The following is a 23,974-nucleotide window of genomic DNA, read 5'->3' on the forward strand; positions in this document are numbered from 1 at the left end:
GATCCCCATCTTGGTGGGTGAGACATTGAGGTCCCTGACATCAGTTTGCTGAACTTGTTCTGGTGCGTCTCCTCAGCGCTGGGGCCGCTCACAGGGGTGCCCAGCAGAGCCCCTAAACCCAAAGGGCACCACCAAATCCACCCCCTAGCGCCACCATCTCCTCACAGCCCTGTGCCGCCCCGCCCCTCCCCTACACACCCCAGAAGCTAAGGAGGGCCACCGCCGGCCGCAAGGCAGATGGGTGACCCTCACCCCCCCCGCCACATGGCTCAGGAGGAGCCGCCCGGCGGCGAGCGCAGGCGCCGCAGCGCTCCCCTCAGCGCCATGGCTGGCGGGGGGCCGGCTGCGGTGCTCGGCGCCATCGCCTGCCTCTGCTTCCTGGCCCCGGCGGCTGCGGGATTCAGGAGGAGGGGGCCCAGCGTGACAGCCAAGGTGAGCAGCCGGGCGGCAGGCGAGGCCGATCGGGTGGCCCCGGGGCTGCGGCGGCGCCTCCCTCCCTCCCTTCTCCTTCCCTGCACCGCGGGGATTTCCCTGCTAGCCCCGTGCCCATCCCGTCCCGGCGGGGTTGGGGCGGTGAGGCCGGGGGGGTCGAGCCTGGCCGCAGCCCCCGGGGCTGTGCTGCGGGGCTGGGCCCCGGCGCCTGGCTGCTCCCGGGCTGCGGGGGGGGGGAGGCCGCTGGAGAAGGGGGGGAGGGATAAATGGTGTAACTTTCTCCTTTCACCAGTTGGTTTGTTTTAATTATTGGTCCTGGAGAGCCCTCAGCCGCCGGCACGCCTCAGGTTGACGAGTGGGGCGGCACGGTGGTGGCCGGGGGGTCGCACTCGCTGTGAGGGGACAGGGACTGCTTCCCCCGCCCTTCCTCTCCCCCCTCCCCCCCCCTCCCCCCGCAAGTTATCTTCAATTAATGCCTTGCACGATTTGGTCTCACATAAAGTACTTTGCTTCTACCCACCGCCCCCTGGGGTCTCGCCGTATGCCTCTCTCGGTTCCTGCGCTGAGGGACGTGGAGGATTGTCACCTTCAGAGCCTCACAGAGCTCCTTGTACTGTGCCAGTTCTCTCTCTTCCAGGATTTTATTTAATCTTCCCCCTGTGGAAGGCACTCCAGATCTGCGAGCATCCCTGCTGCCCTCTTCTCTGCCTTTTCTAGGTTGGTGGTGTCACTCTGCGACAGGAGCCGGCGTTACGTGCAGCACCCAGGGTGCGAAGGCGCAGTGCGGACGTGTGCCATTGCACCATCGTGTCCTTCTCTTGCCCTCTTCCGCCTTTAATGATTTCTAACATGCATTTCTTTCTCTGATTTTCATGAGCCCAGGGTCAAACTTACTATCAAATGCATTTTCTGAGTGGAAGCCTTTTTAGCTCCCCTCACTGCGGCCATACAGTCGTTTTTCCACATGCAATATGCTGCATTTATCAGGAGCTTGTTTCATTTGTCATCATGTTACCTGGTCAGCAGAAATCATGAGACCTTTCTTCAACAGTCAACTTTTTTTTTCTCAAATTTTTCCCCTCTTATTTAACACTATTTGTCTTTTTTTCATTTTGATGTAAATCCTTTTCTCCCAGTCATGTATGGGTATGTACACCATAACCAGCCTGCAAACAATTTTTATTTAAACAATTTATTTAATTAACAATTTATTTAAACAATTTATTTAAACAATTTTTATTGTAAACAATATTAAATATTTATATAAATATTAATCAGACACATCATGTTTGTTTTCTGAGAGTTTTCAGTGAAGATTCTGGCCATGTGTTTTTGGAAATTTGGGACTGCTGTGCTAACTCACTAAGTGTGCCATCGATTTTTCAGGGAACTGAAGGAGATTTGCTTAGGAGAACATGGCTTCTCAACGCAAACATGACATACTGGAGATATGCACAGGCACATTTTGCAGTGTGTAATTAGGAAGCGCAGTGCTTTCCAAATACCAAGCAGGTAGAACAGGTGTGTGGGGTGTGAATGGGAAGCCAGGAACTTGCTGTTCACAAATGCAGAATAAGCTGAAGCAATGCGATGTGGAAGTACGGGGCTTGCTGCTTGGCCAAGAAGCACTGCCATCTGTGAGGCCTCCTGCCTGGGTTAGGTTTAAGATACATCTTTGGGCTCTGTGGAAGCGTTTGATATTGCTCCTACCTGAGGGCATCGTTCTGTAGCCTTGGTTGTGTTGCCAGATGCTCACGTATTTCAGGCAGCCTTGTACCTGGACAACATCTCCATGGAAAATGAGGTGTGCTTAGAACACCTACACAGGCGGTAGATAACCCGTAGCTAGGGAGTCCTGATGGTAGAATTCAGAGGGGTATACTTATAAGGATGTCAAGAAATCAGTGAAAGTTTGTTGTTAATACTTCGGGAGCCACACATCTAAGAACTATGTTATTTAGTGCCAAGTGCCAAGGAAATGAATGAGGTGTACCAGAAGGAATTTTATTTTATTTTTGTATGTAGCTTTTATAATGTTAGCCAAAAGTTAAACAGTCAAAACCACATGGAAGATCAAGAAACAGTAGAAATGTTTAGTAGGGGAGCATGAAAGAGACATTCACATTGGAGAGCCTCTGGTCATTTATTATCATTATTGAACTAATTTCTTAGAGTTGCAGACAAGTAATATTTGGTCGAGTGCCACAAGGAACAGCAAATACCACATCATAGGAATACACATTGCCATTTCCTAGAAGTTGTAATAGTTTTTATGTAACTTTTTCAGAACTTCAAAATGCCTCATTTCCTGACAGCTGTTCCTGTTTTCAGTAATTGTTGGAACATTTTTGCACGTTCAGTGATGCCTTCAGATATTCTGAACTATATTAAAATGCCTTTTAAGTCTTTTGTCTGTTCCAAGTATGCTTTTTTAGCAACATGTACATAGAAGACTTTAGGCAGTCAGCTACCTAGTGTAGCCTGGTTATTTCTCTGGGCAGCTTTGAATTCTTATGTGGCAAAGTGACATGTTGCTGCAGCAGTAGGGTTTTCTTCCCGCTGTTTGTCAATTTAATGAGTTGTAGGCTTTCCCCTCTACTTAATCACATACATACAAATGCCTAAAACAGTGAAGATTGCGAGTGGATGGCAAACTATCATCTGTGGGACACGTTGGCACTATAGTTCTTTGTCACTATGACACTGGAATGGCAGCATTTTTCTTCTTACCTCCTTTCTTATTTCACGTTTTCCATATGTCTTTAAACACATGCATGTCTGGGAAAAAGCTTCCTGAGTCTTACCTTCAAACCTGTGATATAACAATGCCATTGAGCCCTTAAAAACAATTAGAAATGAAATGTGTAGTCACCAGTTCTCGGACAGTTTGCCTAATCTAGTTTTGGTAGCTAGAAGGAAAACAGCACCCTCAGGGACTGAAGGATGCTATTAATATAGATCCGCCAGAGGCTGTTTCTTACTGTTGTGCACTTTGAAAAGCTTGGTCTTTTTGCTGCACTCATGTTTGTGTCTCTTGTGTTCTCTTCACAAAAACGTCTAGGTCTTCTTTGACGTGAAGATTGGAGACAGAGATGTTGGCAGAATTACAATTGGATTGTTCGGAAAGGTTGTCCCCAAAACTGTGGAGAACTTCATTGTACTGGCAACTGGAGAAGTAGGTTTGCAGTTTTTTTCACCGTGTGCTAAAGTTTGGATATGGGAAATAAACACTTGTTAAATGCCAGTTCAGCTGTGAACTGTCTGTTTTAACTCAGTGGGGTCAGTGCAGGAGAGCCATCCCTGAGGCTGTGCTCTGCTGCGTAAGGCACAAAAGTCCTTGCAGGATGTTTCACAAGATGTAATTATGAGAAGTTGGGTATCAGCATCTCAGTTTGTCCCTACCATGCAGATCTAGCATATGGAGGCACTGTGGTCAGGTGAAGATACCTGCTCTGTGGCACTGCACCCCAGCTGCATTCACCAGCATCTCACTTCAATTTGTTTCTTGCCAATATTTCTCTCAGGTGGTGGTGTATTCTCTGACGGGATGATTCACCATACGCTTATTTCCATATGATCATATAGAACTGTATGTTATAGTCATTAAAAGATTTATTTCATTTTCTTAGAGAGGATATGGATACAAAGGAAGTAAATTTCATCGTGTGATCAAAGACTTCATGATTCAAGGAGGGGACTTCACAGCTGGAGATGGATCAGGAGGTAACACACTCAGTATCTGTCAGTTTCCCTCTCCTTTCTTCAAATGCCTACAGAAAAGATGGGCAAAACAACATTTTCTTTCTTTCTTTCAACTCCCATAAATGAAGAAAACATTTGTTTTGGAAGCATCTAGTACTTTTCCAAGCATCTTGGAGCATAAGCTGAAACTATTTGGATTACCAGATTACATGTAGAGCTTCCTTTGTCCTAAAATTTTGCAGATAGCTCTCTTCTGTCTGACTTGTCCCCGTTCAAGCAGCATGGCTTTGCGTGGTGGGTTGGAGCCCCCTGAGCAGCTGAGCAGCTCTCACAGCATCCTGTCTCCAAAAGATGAACATCTCTACCTTCCCCTGCTCTGGCTTTGCGGCAGTGCTTCTTCCCTGAGGCAGTCACTGCATGTATACATGAACCAGTTCAAGTCAACCTGCAGAAAACTAATCTGTGATGAAAGAGTGGAAGCGCATAGAGAGAAGGCAGGTAGGGGAGGCATAGTTTGTCCTCTCTGTCCTTAGCTCAGCCATTTCTGTGGAACTTTCTGAAATGTGCTGTGGGAGGGAATTTCAAAGCAGGGATAGAGAAATTAGGAAATGAGGGTCTTGCTCTCTCTTTTTTTTTCTTCTGAAATTAAAACTTCTGCCTCCTGAGCCTCTGGAAGAGCAGTTCAGCCAGCCCACTGAGGGCAGTCCTAGTGCAGCATCTCTTGCATTGCATGCATTCTGGCTTCTGATTTCTTCTCTTCCTTTACACACATATTCTTCAGGCGCTACGATTTGAACTGTCTGCATACAGTGTTAGTGATTTCCCCGCTGGGACAGAATGGAAAACACACATTCCTTTTCCTTGCAGCGAACAATGGGGAAGGCTAAAATACCAAAGACACAGTTTTAGCATTAAAGGTAGGCAATGTTTGTTTGCCTGCTAATACTGTTTATTGGGATAGCATCTGGCAGTTTGTTGGGAGCAGTGCCCCTACTGTGCAAGGCACTGTACAAATAAAGAATGCAACAGAGTTCTCTTTTCAAAGCGGTGGTGGTTTAAACATGACTAACGCTTTTTATTCTAAACTATTTTAAAACATCAAAATCCTTACGTAATGTTTGTACAAGTACACACCGAGTCTTTTAGGCTAGCTTCCCTTTGGTCTCTATACATTCCCAAACATGTCTGAAGTAATTTTGTATATTAGGAGGAAAATCTTGTAAAAGGAAATACTAAAATTGTCACAAAATATGGCGACTTTATTTTTAGTGGCTATAATTATGTAATTTAAATTTGTGGAAGAGGTTGAAGTATGCTGTTGTTCAGTGCTGTATGTTAGGAGGACCTTTGAAGATACTGAGTTTGCTTGTTAAATTCAGAGGCATGGTCAGCTTTAAATATTCTCTCCTTATATCTGGTGTTTTATCTTACCTTACTTTTTACACATAAAATGCTTTCAGTTTACGGAATCACTGATGATGCAACAGTGATGTTGCTGGACTTACTCAAATTCATTAATTCATTAATCTTTATATTTTGTATCTTAGATCTTTTAATCTTGAGATCTTGAATTTGTACTTTGCTTTCCCCATTCTTGGAGATTTTTTTTTATATTTATTTTTTATTTTTTTATCACAGGAAGAAGCATCTATGGAAAAAAATTTCCAGATGAGAACTTCAAGCTCAAACACTATGGAATTGGATGGGTTAGCATGGCTAATTCTGGCCCAGATACCAACGGATCCCAGTTTTTCATCAGTGTGACAAAGCCTTCTTGGTTAGATGGAAAACATGTAGTATTTGGCAAAGTCCTTGATGGAATGGTAAGTTAAAGTAATGGTAAGATTAATTGAGGAATATCTGCACAATATCTGTGTTAGCATAACTTGCCCTCAATTGTTCAAGACAGCTTGTTGTTAATCTAATGTGCACATGGTAGAAAACAATGTGAAGAGCTTGAAGCCGGGAGATTTAGAATTGAAAGAAATAGCAGAAGATGATTACAGAAATGGAAACTTAAATCATCCCTTTGGCTTTCACATCTCTTGTTTCAGACCACAAATCACTGAAATCAGCACTGACACCTTTGCAGATTACGAACAGAGTAAGCGAGGTCCCCCTTGTAGTAATGCTGCTAGCCATGAAATAATCGTACTTCTACAAGCTAAAATCTAATTTTGTAGCATGTGCTAATTATGGATAACACTTTCATTGATAGAGTTTTTAGAAGCATGTGCATGTAAAGTATACAAACATATATTCAGATCTATTTAGAAAGGAAGAAATCTATGGTTAATATCCTCAAAATGTACGTAGCAGCAAAACCGATCAAATATATCATTGCAAATAAAATATTTAAGTTTAAAAATATTATTTCCAACTGATTACGCTTCTCCTTTTGAGTTGCTCCATTTAATCTATGTTTTGAAATAAATGGGGAAACATGACCTGCTGCACTGATCAGTTCTGTGGGGAGTTTGAAAATCTCATCAGAACACTTTCCTCCATCCCCTCCTGCGTATTGAATTCAGTCCTCATGAGCTACAGTAGTAGCTGAAAAATTTTGAGGAGAGATTTAGACTAAGTTTTAGTTTAGTTAGATTAATGGGCAGATATCCAAAGACAGATAGTCAATATTTCTAACTGAATTTTGTCCTTTAAAAATACTACTTTAATTAGTTACCTAACATGAGGCCTCTGCCTGTCTGACTGGCAGGCATGGTATACTGCACTTAAAATCTGTGTGTCAGTTACACTGAAGGTAAAAGTAGCCATCAGATTTCTGTAAGCCCAGTTGTGATGTAGGATCAGAAGAACATTTACCACTCATCCTTTATGATCTCTGGATTCAGTTTCTGCTCATAGACCTCAGATAAGACTCTGTATGCTCTAGGCTGATCAGCTGAAAGGATATTTTTAGCTGCTCCTTCGTAATATTTTGTTGGCTTTTTTTTTTTTTTTATAGAAGGGCAAACAGCCTTCCATGTGCTTCTGCCAACTTTGTGTGGGTTCCAGAGTGGCACAACTGGTAATGTGGAAAAAAGTGTCAGTGGGAACTAAACAGGGGAAAGGTCTCAGTTCAGATGTTGCTTAATAAACAGTAATGCTAGGAGCCCTCGGGTGCTTACCTGGTGCCAGACTTGAGCCATTGGCATTTCTGTGACTAAACAGAACTTCTTATTTTTATTTTTCACACAGTCTGTGGTGCACTCAATAGAACTTCAGCAGACAGATGAACATGACCGCCCCCTTCAAGACTGTGTGATTGTGAACAGCGGCAAAATAGCTGTAAAAGAGCCATTTGTAGTTGAAGTAGATGGCTGGTGAGACCAACAGTTGAAATGGAAAGTAAAATTTAATTCTTCGGGGCCCAAATTTTTGACTGACCTCGATTATGCATTGAGTTTTCTCCTTAAAACACATGAGGCTATGTGTAGACAATGCTTATCATTTGCCACGTATATAATAGATAGGGCTGTTTCTGTAATAATTTGATGGACCTGTTACACCTTGAAAATCAAGACATATTCAGCTAAATCCTAAATCTTGCAGAAAAGGTCTCTCATGAAAATTTTAGAAGTACCTCTGTTTTTTTTTCAAGGTTTGAAACAGTCATTTTGTTTTCTTTGGAAATTTTTGCAATTTTTGTTTCCACCTTTTCAACTGAAAATGTTATTTTCTGTAAAAGTATCAGCTTCTTTTAAATACATTTCTTGGGGTGGGGGAATAAAATGTTTTGAATAAATAAACTTGGATTTCAAATGAATACTGAAGAGGGTTTTGTTAATTTTGTTGGTGTTGGTGTTGATGTTGTTTGTTTTTTCCACCAGAGACCTTTTTTTTCCACTTCAGTTGATTCTACAAACTGTGAAGGGGTGCTGCTTCTCAGATGAGGTTGTAAGATTTGAGCAGGGTGGTAAATTTCTCTAATCTTAACTTGTCAGATAATGTCGCTACTGTCTTTCAAAAAAGCACTGTATTCAGATACAATCCTATACTCAAGGAAGAACAGTTCTTTCTATTGTTAAGTAAGATCATCAGTTAAACACTGATAAAAACAGAAGAGTCCATGGTTCTACAGCATGGTGGATTTTGTATCATAGCTAATTATGTTATCTATGGTAAGGCTCAAACACTTTCTTTCAGTTTTATTGTATGTCAGAGATGAAACTTCAGATTCATTATTTTTGTAACGCTTCTTAAATACTCTTACAAGCTGACAGCTTAACTGGTAGCATTTGAACAAGGTTAGCATAAGGTTCCACTTTGGGACAGTTGTGTTAGGCTTTTTAATGCGTTAGACAGTGTTTTCCATCAGAGATACGGACTTCTTTTCTCTTGAGATTTGCAGTATTTTAGAACTTACTTGAGACATAAGAGCTGGCTCCAAGATCTGGTGAAGGATTCACCCATCTGCACCCAAGGTAGCACGCCACTTAACTTAGAAGCGCCTGTTTTCCTGGAAGATGTCCTGCAGCCCATGCGAGGTGTTCAGACTTTGCATGGTGTAGGGTAGGAGTGAGCACTATGCTTGCAGAGCTGCCTACTGGCACCCTCTGCACTTGCAAGTGATCAGGAAAACTCTGTGCAGGGACTTATCAAAGGTCCTCCTAATGTCAATAATGTCAATTGTTGTTACAAAGCTAATTCTGCTGGTTCATCACCGACAGTCCTGGGGCCTCTCCTGAAGGTAAATACTGATGCTTTTTTTCAAGACCTGTGAAGGATTGCTCTCTCTAAAACAGGGCTAGAGGAAAGCTTGAACAGGACCTCCAGATTTGCCTAGTATTATGCAATCAGACTTCCATCTTAACACTGTTCAGTTTGTGCTGTGGATTTGTTTTTTTGTACTAAAATGTTCCAGGTAAGACTCCAGAAAGCATCACTAGGAAGCAGTGTTTGGAAATAAGAGCAAGAACATTTTGTACTCCCTTAGCCAAATAGCTCTCCACTGCTAGCTTTCCTGGAGGTTAATCCTTCAGACAGGAAAGAGAGCTCTACCACCTGAACAAGTCCTGCAGCCACAGTGTTGTGGTTTAGCCCGGCTGGCAGCCAAACACCACACCGCCGTTTGCTCACCCTCCCCCCTCCCTCTCTGGGATGGGGGAGAGAAACGGGAAAGTGAAGCCTGTGAGTTGAGATAAAGACAGTTTATTAAGACAGGAAAATAATAATAACAATAATAATAATAATAGTATTAATAATAATAATGTGTCTTCTTTGCACGGATGAACGTTTACCCCTAATAGTCGAGACACTGGTTTGTACAGGTGGGGAAGAAAATACACTCTCTTTAAGTTGGTGGACCTCTTCGGAAAGTTTCTCCAAAGTATTCTCTTTTAGTTGGTGGCCACTGGTTCGTTCAGGTGGGGGGGAAGATAAATTCTCTTTAAGTTGGTGGAACTCTTCAGAGAGTTTCTCCACAGCCGAGACACAGGCCTGTAGGGAAGAGGAGAGATTTCCTTCGTACTCCCGGAGTTGTTTAGCCATGTCACCCACTGTGGGTTCCTCATCCTCTTTCTAGGTCATTATTGCCAATGAGCTGGCATATGATGATGGTGCACTCCGTACAAACTTCTGCCACATGGGTCGTGTACATTGGACTTCATCTGGATCTGTGGATATTTATGCGTCGTCTAGGTCCTTATAAATTACCTCCCGTACGGCTAATTCCCTCAGGTACTGGATTCCCTTCTCCATGGTGGTCCACTTGACTGGTAGACATACAAGTTCTTCCTTGTAGGGATACCTTTCCTTCACAGCTAACAGGAGACGCCTCCAGAGGCTGTGAGATCGTGCTCCATCTCCAATTGCTTTGTCAATGCTTGCATCTCTAGCAAGGGATCCCAACCGCTTGGCTTCCCTGCCCTCTAATTCCACACCATTGGCTCCAGTGTCCCAGCACCGGAGCAGCCAGGTGACAAGCTGTTCACCTATACAGCGACCAAAATCTTTTCGCACATCTCGTAGCTCACGCTGGTATAGGGTTCGGGTAGTTACTGTTGATTTTTCGGCATCCTCATCCTCATCTTCATCCTCCTGCACATTTGATGGCCCAGCCCCGTCTTCTCCATACCTAGACCTAGCAGAAGACTTCCTGCGTTCTAAACGACCTGAGTCTCTATACCATTTTTTCACCTTTTCTACAGGGGCAACTTGCACTGCTACAGTTCGTTTCTCCGACCCAGCCACAGGGTCTGCCACAGGGGTTGGAGTACCCTCTGCAGGGGCAACTTGCACTGCTACAGTTCGTTTCTCTGACCCAGCCACAGGAATGGGAGCGGCTGCAGGAGCTGGAGTGGCTGCGGGAGCTGGAGCTGGAACGGCCGCAGGGTCTGTCACCAGGTTGATAGTAGCATCAATTGCAGCTCGATAGGCACAGGCCAGACCCCAGCACGCCACAGTGATTTGTGTCACTTTGGAACTGCCAGAGTCATGACACCTTTTTTTCAAGCATTCTACCAGTTTTTTAGGATTTTGCAGTTGTTCAGGGGTGAATGTCCAAAACACTGGAGGTGCCCACTGCCCTAGAAACCTGCCCATATCCTCCCACACTCCCTGCCACTCGCAACTATCCCGCCTCAAGACAGATCTCTGGATGAGATTCCTAAGTAGTTGTTTAACCTTAAACAAAACCTGAAGCGCATTCAGGAGACATAACAACAGGAACATGCTGGTCTGAGTATCCCAAGGATATTCAACATCTTGGAGAGCTACCGTAACTAGCTCGGGGGATAAGAGGGTGGTGAAGGAGGAAGGGAGAGTGAACAGGTAGGAGAAAATATCTTCCCCTGTCCCCTCCAGAGATTGACTCCCTGATGAAAAAAGGCAATAGGTGTAATTGCTAATAGTTTCTGAGATATGGTTTCCGAAGTATAGAGTCGACAACAGTGCTGAGTACAAATACCAGGTTAGAGTCATGACCAGATATCTCATCATTTCATAAGCCATCGTTGCACCACACAGTACCATAACAATCTTAAACCAGGGCCCGGAGAGGATAAACAGCACGACAGGGAGCACATACAGAAAGTAACTTGCTATAAAACTCAGTTTGGGAAACAGGCACAGCAGACTTGAGATTAAGGCAATCAACATTGTGACTAGCAACTATTAAGCAGGTCGAATACTTATACCTATTTTAGTTTAACACACTCTGGTCAAATCTGTCGATATCTCAACCCTTTGGGCCCCACGTTGGGCGCCAAATGGACTGTTGTGGTTTAGCCCGGCTGGCAGCCAAACACCACACAGCCGTTCGCTCACCCTCCCCCCTCCCTCTCTGGGATGGGGGAGAGAAACGGGAAAGTGAAGCCTGTGAGTTGAGATAAAGACAGTTTATTAAGACAGGAAAATAATAACAACAACAACAACAACAACAACAACAATAATAATAATAATAATAATAATAATAATAATAATAATAGTATTACTAATAATAATGTGTACGAAATAAGTGATGCACAACGCAATTGCTCACCACCCGTTGACCGATGCCCAGCCTATCCCCGAGCAGCCGGCCCCCCACCCCGGCTAGCCACCCCTATATATTGTTCAGCATGACGTCAGATGGTATGGAATACCCCTTTGGCCAATTTGGGTCAGCTGTCCTGGGTCTGTCCCCTCCCAGCTCCTGCTGCATCCCCAGCCTGCTCCCTAGCAGGACAGAGCGAGAAGCTGAAAAGTCCTTGGCTTGGTGTAAGCACTGCTCTGCAACAATTAAAACATCAGCATGTTATCAGCGCTCTTCTCATCCTAATCCAAAACATAACACCCTGCCAGCTACTAGGAGGAAAATTAACTCTGTCCTAGCTGAAACCAGGACACACAGGCTTACCTCTTAAGCAAGTCCCAACTTTTCACCATTTCCAAGCAGCTTTAAAACAGATTCAATAGCAGAAGGCAACCCATGTCTCCAAGATCAGACTTCTGTTAGTGCCTAGCTTAGCTGCTACTGCTTTTCTGCAACACTATTTCTCTGATTAGCCCAAGGACTTTACTAGCAGTGTTCAGTCACACCGTTTTATAAGTGCAGCATATTTGGATAGTGTGGTGCTGGGAATATTAGATGAACAGGCAACCAAGTATTTTCTCATGCTTTGTGTGGCGATGTCAGAACCATCTCTGATAAGTTCAGAAATGTCTTGTTTGAACAGAAATGCACAAAAAATACACTGAAGCAGTACATTCAAGTTCTAAGTAATTTATTTGGTAAACTCCAGTATCACACATACAATTTCCAGTTAAATCTGAACAAATACATATATACACAAGTAAATGTATATATATGTTTTATCATGTTACTAATTAATCATAGTCTTGCATTAGCTTACCACAGAGCTGCACGCTTTGTGACTCATAAAATGTTAAGATATGGAATACAGTCTGCAAGTCAACTCAAAGAGTAAACATACATACGTTATTTGTTATAACGAAATGAGATGCATAAATGCCATGTAAAATCACCTGGTCAATAAAATCATTTTGACTAAAATCTAGACAATTTCCTGAAAGAGAGCTATGCATTACAGAATTGGAAGCGTGTTTTCTAATAGAAACTCTCCATACACCTGCATTGGCTCTTTTCCAACCTAATATTAAGGAGCAGATTCAAAATAAGTTAAGAAAAATGAACAAAATAAGATGTTTTCAATTTTTTCTTGCCTTTTTTTTTTGCCCCTCCACTTTCTCATGCGCTCTCTTCAGTGCCAGCACTTTCAATCCATCCACTGCCAGCAATGGGTACATGTGCTGGGAAAAATCCAGGTACAAAAAAGTTTAGTGTAATTTATGATAGAAATGATTAAAAAGTAATTATTTTCAAAGGGTAGTGTAATTCAGTGTATGACTTTCAGCTTTTAGTGTTAAATAGTTAGAGCATGTCTACATATAAGGTATAAATAACTTCTATACTGTTGTTTCCGTATCTTTTTTTTTCCTTAAAAGCAGCAACTGTAGTGACATTGATTTTATTTAAAGAGATATAATGCTTGAACTGAAGCTGAGGTTGTGCCTCTTGATTTTGAATGTAATTATCACATTACAGAACCTTATTCTTACTAGTATCATTAAGCATGACTCGGAGACTTGATTCAGCTTCTTCTAGCCACGTATCCCTTCTACCTTGGCAGTAAATGAGGATAAAATATTCCATGTAGGATGCCTTCTATAACTACATTAGGAAAGTCATCTGAAAGAAAAGAAAATACCTTGCTTTATTATCTATGTCAGTGCAATAGGTGTTCTTGTGAAACTTCACTACGTAAGGCCTAGTATAATCTGGGTTACTACATCGCTCAACTGTTTATCCATGTTGGGGATGTGCTATTAGTAATGCTGTTTCAGCACTAAAGCCACTTTAGTGTAGCACTGGGTATTGCATGAATGCGCTGCCAGATTTGTAGCTTATTGATTTAAAGGGATGTTCTAATACTTAATGCTGCTAGGCTCCAGCTCTTTATCTGAATCTTTTCTCACAAGGAAGATGGATTACACTGGCAATTCAATTTCTAACAAAATCTCAATATACTTGAAGGAATTCCAAGATTGCTACTGGGAATACTTCAAAGCTGTTTTTCCATTGTGGTTTACAGCAATGTTTAGACTGAGAAGACTTGGGGATGCCTACACCATCAGAGATGATTATTTGAGGCAGAAAAATTTCAGGCTGACTAATCAACATGAAATGTCACATGTTACAAAAAGTCATCCTATATTATATGAAGGAGAAAAAAAAAAAACTCACCACAGCTGCAGAGGAAACTGGCACTTAAATTTTCATGTTAAATTTAACATGAAGGAATTATGTGATAAAAGACAATATATCCACACAGGGGAATGGCAGCATGTACATTACTGAAGTGAAAACATTTTTCAACCAGCTCCTGCCTTCTTAATGAAGGGTTGACTTAAATCACTGGGCATTAGAAGTAAGAATTTCTGATCACATTTTATGATCTCAAAATTGAAAGAATGGTTCTAATACAGAACTTTCCACTCTAATCATTTTTTTTCCTTCAGCTATGAGCCTGCAGGATATTAAAAAATGGGCAGATGCAGCTTTCATAGAGACCATCAGATACTCGATAAATTAAATTACTAATGTGGGTGGGAATTAGGTTTTGCCCCCTAGTTGTGTTGCTAATATCATTTTAGAGCTAAAAACAGCGAGCAAAAAGTAGATTTGGACTGAGTTAAAAAAAGAAATCCTTATTAGCTTAAAGGAGTTAACTCATCAGGTATTAATAAGGTGATTCAAATTTACTAAAGACTTTACAAACAGGTATTTTAGGACGTTGTCATGAACCACAACCTCCACCTTAAACAATACAGGCATCATTTTTCCTAACTTCTCATAGTAAGTTGTCATTATACATTTCCTGTTAGTGCTTTGAATCCAATAATGATTTCTCAGGTTGTGCACGCTCTGCTATCCCAAATCACCCTGATAGGGTAACTCTACACTGTTATCATTAATGTTATTAAAAAATACACTGGTAAGAGCAGTCTGATGTTTTCCTTCTAAATTAAATGCTGAAGCTCCAGCAACCTGCATTTACTCGTTCTGTTACCGTATGTAATACAGGATGTACAGCAAAACAAATATTTAATAAAAAGAGATACAACTTTACAGCATCAGATGTACGGTGAGGCCTTGTTGCCTTAAAAATCAAGCATATTAATTTATGTTAAACATAATACTACACTGAAACACTGTCTTGCATGCAGTTCTATGATACTTAGATAACTTCAGGAATTGTTAGAATAATTTTCAAGCAAGTGACAATAAATCTGAGATTCTATTTTTCAGCCATTTTAGTTTTGCAGCATTTTAGATTTTTCCCTCCATTGTTCTTCAGAATAGGCGCTCATGCACTGCTGTGTTAGGTACATCATGAAAAAGTCAGTCTGAAAACCAATGATGTTTGTAATCGTAAATCTAATTTTTGGAAAGTTGTCTAGGAATATAACAATGCCTAAAATTCAGTCATTAAAAAATAATAGCAACATTGTTCTTTATAAAAACAAATAACAGTACAACAGGGAAAAAATAGATTGCTATGTTCCAGAAACAGCTATTTATTTCATGAAAAATCCACAAATACACAATTTCCTATTTTATCAAAAGATGTTAGCACAGGCGTTTCTGTACCCAGGAAAGACTAACTCCACGTCTGATCTAAACAACTGTCATAGTTGACCTTCTTCAAAGAGTGAACGCAATGAATAGTTATTTGCTAATGGACACTCACTTTTCATCATAGAACAACCTTGGCTGCTTTTTACAAAGGAATCTATCAAAGTGGGAACTGAGCAGAGACAAAATTTTAGAAAGCTCATTCTGTATTTTCTCTGTGGTACAAAGAAAGAAGATTTAAATGCAACAGTAGATGTGTAAAAACTGTTTTCTTTCTGACTAGGCTGAGCCAACTCAGAAGAGCCTCTAGACCTAGTGGTTGTTTTTTTTTCTCCCCTCTTGTAAAACTAGAGCACACATTCTACTTTGTGTTTTAATTCATTAAATACTAAGGTAAAGAATAATTTGCAAGTGAATTTGATATTTTAGGGTCTTCAAATATGGCAAACCTGCCATATAAAATTCTAAATATTGTATGTCAAAGCCAAAAAAAGTTTGCATTGGCAAAAGCCTTAAAAGTCCTTTGTCTCAGCTGTCACTAACAAAGTCTACTTAATATTTAAACATGTCATGCAACAGAAGAGGCATTTATCTTCATCCAAAATAGAGCAATACTTAAAATATGTAGATACAAAATTCACTGTAAAGCTACTGATGATTTCAAGAAATGGAAGCTCAGCCTTACTCACAGTACACATTAGGGAAGGAAGATAAATACCCTCACAGAACTGCAAAATCTTGAGTACAAGTCTTAGAGCAAACCCTTACATGTGGGCTGGAAACACTAAGCACTATCTTAATGTTTCAAGATAACTGTACATAAAGTCCATTTTCTCTCTTGGGAATAATGTGGAATTAAATGACATTCGTAATTTACACACTGTTCTAGACGAGTCCAAGTTTGCAATTAAGCAGAGTGTTAAACACTAAGATTACGATAAGCAATGCATCTCTCTCTAAATATTAGCGTAAGTAGCATCTGAAACAATTTTAGACAGAGGTAACTCTGTGGGTGCCTCTGCATTAGTGTTGTCATTTTGGGTCAGGAATGACTCTGTCAAGTGACTCTTCTAACACCTTCCACTTGATGTTGGTTCTTCAGTTTTGTGCTCTGTACTCCAGCCTCCCGCCTCAAATTGACATTCAGTCCATGTAACCAGGCAGCACTAACCCAAGAGGAAACAAAACCACCCTACAATGTGTCTATTGTGGACCTCAGTGACACAGGACTTCTGCACCCGCTCTTTCACTCTGGAGCTGTGGCTTTATATTAAGACTCCATGGGGTCAGTCCTCTTGGGCCACACTACTTGCTTAAGTGGACACAGGCTGCAAAACAGACTGTTAACTATGTAACTATATATATAACTGTTACCTGCTGAAAATACATGAGCCTCCACCCAATGGTTTTGAAGGACAGCTTGAAAATCAACAGAATGACAACATGGCTGAGGCTGAGGGGGACCTCTGGGGGTGCTGGGTCCAAGCACAGCAGAGTGCCCAGCACCACGTCTGGGGGGCTTTTGGAGGTCCCCAAGGAGGGTGACCCCACAGCCTCTGGGCAGCATGTGCCAGTGCTCGGTCACCTGCAGCCTCCTGTGTCCAGGAGGATGAGAGGCACTGGGCACCACTGACAAGAGCCTGGCTCTGTCTTCTTTATACCTTGCTGTCAACTATTTATATGTGTATCTTGAGAAAATCTCAAGGAAGTACACTTGACTGGCTAAGAAACTACAAGCAAACACTTGTTTTCTTCTATACTTACTCTTTAAAATTTCGTGATTTTCAAGGTAGCTCAAGAACCTGACTTTTGTATTTCATAAAATCAAAGAGACTACCACGTTTAAAATAATCTTAATTTAGAGCTCTGGGAGAAAGTTATTCCTTGAAAGTGTATTCATACCCATAATAAAAAAGGATGAAAAATCAAAACATGTATTTTAATACAAAATTTAGTAGAAATAACAGTTCTAACAAGTAAAATGACAAATCCAGGTGTAACAGAGTACTAAAAATATCATTTTTTTTCCCTGCACATATATAATTCTAGAAAGAAGACAGAGGATAAGCTCTCTAAATTAATAATGCAAAGAACTTTAAAAAAAAATGAAAGGGAAAAAGGTTTATAACAAGCTATTTCAAACACTCTTTTGAACCATGTATTAAGAGATGAAGGCTAACATAAATGTCCTGTGAACACATCAATTACGCTTAAAAGTATACATTCTTTTTTCTTTTTTTTCCCCTAAAGAGCTCTAGAGGTTATAAATGATAAGAAATAGTAATAATCCAAATGGAAATACAAACATGCTCACAGTAGATCGACTGGTGTTTAGGGAAAAAGCACTTATAAAGGACCGGGCCTCAAGTTCAAATCCTTCAGGCAAAACAGCTCAAAGGGTCAACAACAAAAAAAAGAAAAACAATGTTCTTAGTCTCCTGATTTTAATTCTCAGTAGATTTGTCTCAGAGAACAACTAGGAGAGAAAAATACACCCTTTTATAAATCACCCACCCCACTCAGTGTTCTAATGGTTTCTTACACAAGAACTATTGTTTTATTGGCAGGTTATTAGATTTTGGACCAGTGACATTTGACTACGCCTGTATTAATAATAACGTGGTTTATGCGGTGCAGGGTCAGATCAGTAAAGCACTGTTAACAGATGACAGGTTTGATTACCGTTGGCTTTAGGCAAGACATATGGATCCCTTAGGAACAGCAGCACAGGCTGGTGGGACAGTTTGCTGGAAAGGTCAAGAATAGGGATGTCAGTATCAAGGGACAGTAAACAGAATATTCTACAAACTAGCTTTGATAAAGTGAGGTGATCAAGCTGCTCAGGACTTGCGCTGGAGCGTTTCTGCACACCACCACTGTCCAGGAGGGCAGACGCCATCTCCCAGGAGCAAGGCTCGCTGCTCCGCCGCCACAAAGTGAAACCATTAATTTGAAATTGGAGGTGTACAGGTCACATCCAGGAGGGGTGGTGTGCAGCCAGCCTGAGTCTTCCCGATCCTGCTCTGCTCTCTGTAATGCAGACAAGAACATCTCAGCCAGGTTCCGCTGCCTGTAGGCTCTTCTGGCCACTGAGCAGGCTCAAAATTTCACCGTGTTTTTCCAGCCTCCTTAGAGGCTGCTGTACGCCTTACCTGGGCAGAGTGACCGGCATCCCAGGACTGTTTCCCACCCTGCTCACACAACCCACATCCTTCTCCAGCCAGTGCCAGCCCTGCCTGGTCTGCTCTATGCATATGCTTGCAAGGTGGTGCAACCAGATACACAAAGCTCTAACAAATGCTTAGGGAAGAACCCAAGCCTCTAATTAACTTCTGTTAAATCTTCTTGCTACAAAAAATACACTTCAATGGGTAAAAACACTCCTAGAAATATTTCACAGCTAACAGTATTCTGTTAGGGTTTTGTAAGGAATTTCTATATATAAGCATAAGGCATGCTCAATTCACAACACAAAGACATGGAGCTAACACAGCTGATGAAATTAGCTGTGAGATTTAACAAATAAATTAATTTTAGTGCTAAACTACTTTTATTTTGACAACTGTGAGAAAAATACAGGAAATGCCAATAATTGCAAGTAGCTTATTAATCTGACATCCTAGAAAGATTAGAAATCGAGCTTACCTTGATTCTTCAGATTCTGTTTCATCAAAAGAGCTGCAATTAAAGTTAGAAGAAACTTTAGTTACAATAAAATTAACACACAATCAAAAAAAAAAAAGAATATCAACAACACAAAAATAACAACATATACACACACAAAAACCCCACCAATCATCCAACCAAAAAAATAAACTATCACCAAATCCTTCAGGAACTATAAAAGGGAGCAACATTTCTCTGGTGAGTAGCTGCATAATGCAGTGAGAGAAACAAACATGGGAGACAATATTATTTTACAACCACCACTACCTGGAAATCACAGAATCCACTTTACTCCAACAGATTCACAAGCACACCTACCTATAAAGTGATGGGTGCACTGTCCTACTCTGGGTATTGGCTGATGTCATTAACTACAAGTGAAAACTGCAAGTCTCCTGGCTTTTGTCTGCATCACTGAAGGCTGCTTATTTATTTATTTCTGGACAACATGGTTGGACCATACATAGTTTTACGTATCTGTTGTGGGTAGCATGACTGCTAATATCACACTGACTGCATATGGAGCATATTTGCTATGACACAATCATCCTCAAAACCACTGTATGTGTTGTAGCTGAATAATCCCTGTGGATTCATATTCAATATTAGGCGCACCATTGGTGAACCATAATTTCAAATTTTCCTACTCACTTTTGGAATAACAATTCCATGATTCTCTGGGAAAATCATGGCTTGTGATGCAGACCTAAAATAATTTACATACAAATGCCCATTTAGGGAGGTAGGTAATAATTTAAAGCTCTACTTAAAGGTTTCAAAGCAGTAGCATATTTACTACCATGCAGAAGAAACTAGGGACCATCCCTTTCTCTCCAACTCCATTTTGGATCTCCATTTGCCAGCTGTGGTTTGGGTTTGGCTCCACAATTCAATGGTGTAGTTGGCTGGACAACCCGTCTGCTTTCATAGAGACAACAAGTTTATCAGGGTTTAGGAGACTGAATGCTGCAGATCACTCTGTGCCGTTGACACCTCTGACTCTAAGAGGGCCTCACAATTATCTGTATGCTTTTCAACCCACCCCTCTGGAACAGAGGACATTCTGTGCATCTGTAGTGGAGAGGGGTGGGTTGAGAGTGGAACAGGGACACAGTGGGGAGTGGAACAGGGACGCGGCTTTCTAGGGTTCAAACAATGTGGCTGGACCTTCCAACCACGTCAGGCTACATAGTGAAAGAAATTATTCTCCCTACAGACAATAAAAGAACTTCCAGATACACTGTTCTAGGATTTCCATAGTCATTACATTCACCATAATCACACCAAGAGTCTCTTTTTCTACACTAGTCAAAAACCCTTCCCAAGGGGAGGGCAATGGGGCTATTGGGGTAGATGTCATCAGAGAGATGAAAGACCCCGTTTTCAAACACAGACAGGGTGAACATAAAAATGATCACAGAATAAATTTCTGCTTTGTCCAAATATTAATAATAACCATAAATCACACACACACAAATTCTTTCTATGCAGTGAGTGTTTATGAATATCTTTTAATATTCTTTTCACTAGATACTTCAAGATCTATGAGAAAATCGTATTTTTCTCATCCAAACCCTCCTTTGCTTTCCAAGAATATTACATTTAACTTCATTTCTGTCTTTGAACAGGCTGGATTTATTTTACCACCTTTTGGGGATATATAAACATACTTAACTTGAACCTAATGCCCATTTATTTTACAGTGTTAGAGTTGGCAGCAAGACCATTTTAAGTCAATGGAATTGCATCAGCACTGAGTGGATATGGGCCTTCTGGCCTCCATGTATTTTTCAATAAATGAGAGCTTACCCACAACTTTCTGCTTTTGGCAGGGTAGGTACATGTCGAACGTTCAGGAAATCAAGAAATATTTTAGGAAGCTCTTCATTTTCTAAAATGACTGTCTGTAATAAATAAATAAATAAATGAAAGGTATAATAGAAAACCAAAATTTATATATATATATATATATATATATATATTTAAATATTGCACACTTTTACTCAAGCTACCAAAACATTTTCCATTTGCAACACTGTTCAATTCTTCTCCACTTTTTAGCACCTATTTTGGCATGCTTCACTTCAATAGGAAAACCAAAGTTTTTAATGAATCACATATAAACACTTCCAGCTTCTGCTACTACATTGTTTTTCACTTGCTACCACTGGTGCCAAGCTAGAAGCCTCTCAAACAGAGATGTCCAACTCTGAAACTAAGTTACAGGCACATTCATTTGTGAATAAAACTTTATTTGTTTAAAACATAAAATAAAACAGCTACAGCTCAGTGCTTCAATGTTCACCTCTCAGAAGATCCCTGCCTGGCACAACAGTGGAAAAAGAAAGTCTCAACTTTGTTGAACTTTATTAATGTATGCCTTACTAATTAATGCATGCAAACAAGGTAAACTCTTTGCTTGTCTTGACAGATCAGCTTACAGCGTACTCTTCATATTTGCATGGTGATTCCTAAAGACAAAGCTCTGACCAAAGACCTGCTGGTCTCTCACCAAAGACCTGCCACGTTCTTCCATGGCAATGACATAATGGCTGGACGGACTCCATCCTCCTTTGTTTTTGCACAGATGATGTGACTTACAATTTTTATTAAATTGATTAAAAGTACACTTAAAAATACATAGCAAATAAATGAAATGTTTACATGCACATTCATCATGAAAGAATGACTTTTAAAGAAAACAGAAGACCTCTACCAGTTTCACAAATGCAGACCAAAAAAAAAAAAAAAAAAACACCAAAAAAGTTGATTTTCACAAGGCAAACAAACCAGTTCATATATTCAACCAATGTCTCATCTGAAAGATTAACTCTTATTTATTTACTGTTCACACTGCCACACATCTATATAGATGTTAGAGTACAGTACTTCACATACAAATGAAAGTCACAAGCTCTTCTCTAAAGAGCTTTGCTTCACAAAGGCCTGACCCAGAGCGAATATATGCATGGAAGAAACTTCTCCAGATTTATAAATAAATGGTTAAATAAAATCACTTGTGCAAGTAAAGCTCTCCACTTTCACACCCCGTGTTAGAAGAAATGAAACTAGAGAAGAAATAACAATGATGATGGGAGGAAAAAATACTCTGCTTATACACAGGAGATAACTTATTGCTGTGGACATATTCTTCTACATTGCAATATTAGTAGGAAGACAATAGCACGCAGAGGAGAACAGGCACACACACACAAAAAAAAAAAAAAAAAAAGAGGTTGGAAAAGACATATAGAGGTCATCTACTCCAGACTCAGAGCAGTTTGGACTAAGGTTTTATAGCAAAAAATTTTGGTTATTTGTGTAATGAAAAAATCCAGTTGATGTAAAAACTACATAGTGTACAAAGACTCAAAGAGAGAAACACATTTAAAAACAAAGACATTTGGTAAATGGTTGTTTTTATGTTACATCTGCAAATCTGAATTCAGAGTCTACATTTCTTCAACAGTTGAAGCTACCACAAAGAAGTTAAAAAAATAACAAGGAAAAATACAGCTTTTGGACTTTTCTGTCCTAGATTGTAATGGATATAACAACTTTTACAGAAGAAACAGAAAGATCTGAAATGTTGACAAGTGTTAAGCCTTTCAGTTCACCTTTATATGAAGATGCTGCATTAAAAAATGCTACTTCATTTGCATTCAGTAAAATCAGCACTCCACTGCTGCAAAATTTATCTTGTTCTGCATTCAGGTTATGCACAGAAGGAGGAGTGGAGGTGGATGCATATTCAGAGGCTGTGTGAATTGCATAACAATGTGTATGACGTGCTCAAATAAAACCATCTTACTAATTAGATGCAATGGAGAACTACAAGAAGTTGTGTAAAGATACTTAAGGGCATCCAGTGCTTCCATGCAACCTCATGCTTGCACTTCCTGTTCCCAGCTTTTTCCAAAAGAAGAGTTGCCTGCTGAGGCTGCTGAACAGAGCAGTGATTGTTAGGGATGTGCTGTTGTGTAAAAATAAAAGCTCTCAACAGCTCTTACAAACCGATTTGCTGCTATTCCCACTCACTCCAGATTAATATCTCATTCTGTTTCTTTCAATTTTTTTTTCACAACATGCATCAAGTCACTCAAACCCTGATAAACTGCCCCAACCAAATGTAGTTCACAAAAGAGATGTGAGGAAATAGAATTTGTTTTAGTGTCTTTTTCCAAAAAGTTTGTTAATTGTCAATAACTCTACTTTTCAATAAGCTCTTCAATAAATTTCAAGAAGCAGAATTTGTAGAGAAACAAAGGCAATTTTGCACTGTACTATATTTGGATACTGCCTCTGCTGACTGTGAATTTTATCATTTCCAGAATTTTATGAAGAAAAATATGACTGTATTGAAAAAAAATAAGGGTTTTCCAATTAATGTAATGCAACAGACATTTTAAGGAATCACAAAATAATGTAATGTTTACTTATTTAAATAATGACCAGCAAGTGAACAAATTATCTTCTGGTTTGACTTTAACGCCAAAAATGGACAGCACACAATCTAACTGTTTAATATACATGGTAGAAACTGTGCTTTCAGAAAGTACTATGCCTTCAAAAAAGACCTTGGGAACAACAAAAAACTAGCCCATGCTGAATGAGGTGCATCTCTTTATCTGTATTTTCTGTATTTGGTGGTGGCCAGTGGATATTCAGAGAAATATATGAGTGTATTCTTAACTTTGCATTTAAGTTGTTCAAAAATATTCTTAAATCTGAAGTAAGTGTTTTTGTAATTGGCTTAATATACCTGGAATAACCCATAATACAACGGATTTTTGACTTCTGATTGAAAACTATTTTGCAAACTTGATCTTTAGGTAAGAGCTGAGTAGAAAAGTTTCCAGTAAGTAAAATCTCTAAACCACAATCTATAATTTGTGATGTAAAATACTCAAATGTTGCTTGCATTCAAGTGAATATAAGACAGTGGCTTGTAAACATGACTACATCTCATTTGCTCAGCAATCAAACAGTTAAAGATATATATTTTCAAAGAAATAAAACTTTACAATTATTTTATTA

The 23,974-nt window shown here is 40.3% G+C and overlaps 2 protein-coding genes across 3 annotated transcripts in view; one reads left to right on the top strand and one right to left on the bottom strand.

Moving 5' to 3' along the window:
- The first annotated feature begins 201 nt into the window (after positions 1-201).
- PPIC (peptidylprolyl isomerase C) lies at positions 202-7,900 on the top strand. Its single transcript, XM_035567029.2, has 5 exons — positions 202-432; positions 3,494-3,607; positions 4,062-4,155; positions 5,773-5,957; positions 7,333-7,900. The coding sequence occupies exons 1-5, from the start codon at positions 238-240 to the stop codon at positions 7,459-7,461; spliced, it is 717 nt and encodes a 238-aa protein (XP_035422922.1). The 5' UTR covers positions 202-237; the 3' UTR covers positions 7,462-7,900.
- A 4,421-nt stretch (positions 7,901-12,321) lies between these two features.
- Positions 12,322-23,974, bottom strand: part of SNX24 (sorting nexin 24) — a 94,637-nt gene continuing 82,984 nt past the window's right edge. The window contains exons 4-7 of one of the 2 annotated variants that reach the window (XM_035567019.2): positions 20,747-20,841; positions 18,917-18,949; positions 17,954-18,018; positions 12,322-12,885 (exon numbers count right to left, since the gene is read on the bottom strand). In XM_035567019.2, coding sequence (XP_035422912.1) covers positions 12,824-12,885; positions 17,954-18,018; positions 18,917-18,949; positions 20,747-20,841 — 255 coding nt within the window. In that variant the 3' untranslated portion in view covers positions 12,322-12,823. Of the gene's footprint in view, positions 13,325-17,953; positions 18,019-18,916; positions 18,950-20,746; positions 20,842-23,974 lie in introns of both variants that reach the window. The other variant, XM_035567018.2, reaches the window with a different exon arrangement.

The sequence above is a fragment of the Cygnus atratus genome, chromosome Z (genome assembly GCF_013377495.2).
Source record: "Cygnus atratus isolate AKBS03 ecotype Queensland, Australia chromosome Z, CAtr_DNAZoo_HiC_assembly, whole genome shotgun sequence".
NCBI classification, from domain to species: domain Eukaryota; kingdom Metazoa; phylum Chordata; class Aves; order Anseriformes; family Anatidae; genus Cygnus; species Cygnus atratus.

Bases quoted from the DNA above. Each gene is read 5' to 3' on its own strand.
- PPIC (XM_035567029.2), top strand. From the start codon at position 238: ATGGGTGACCCTCACCCCCCCCGCCACATGGCTCAGGAGGAGCCGCCC. The intron at 433-3,493 runs GTGAGCAGCCGG...AAAAACGTCTAG, and splicing joins GGCCCAGCGTGACAGCCAAG to GTCTTCTTTGACGTGAAGAT. The intron at 5,958-7,332 runs GTAAGTTAAAGT...TTTTTCACACAG, and splicing joins GCAAAGTCCTTGATGGAATG to TCTGTGGTGCACTCAATAGA.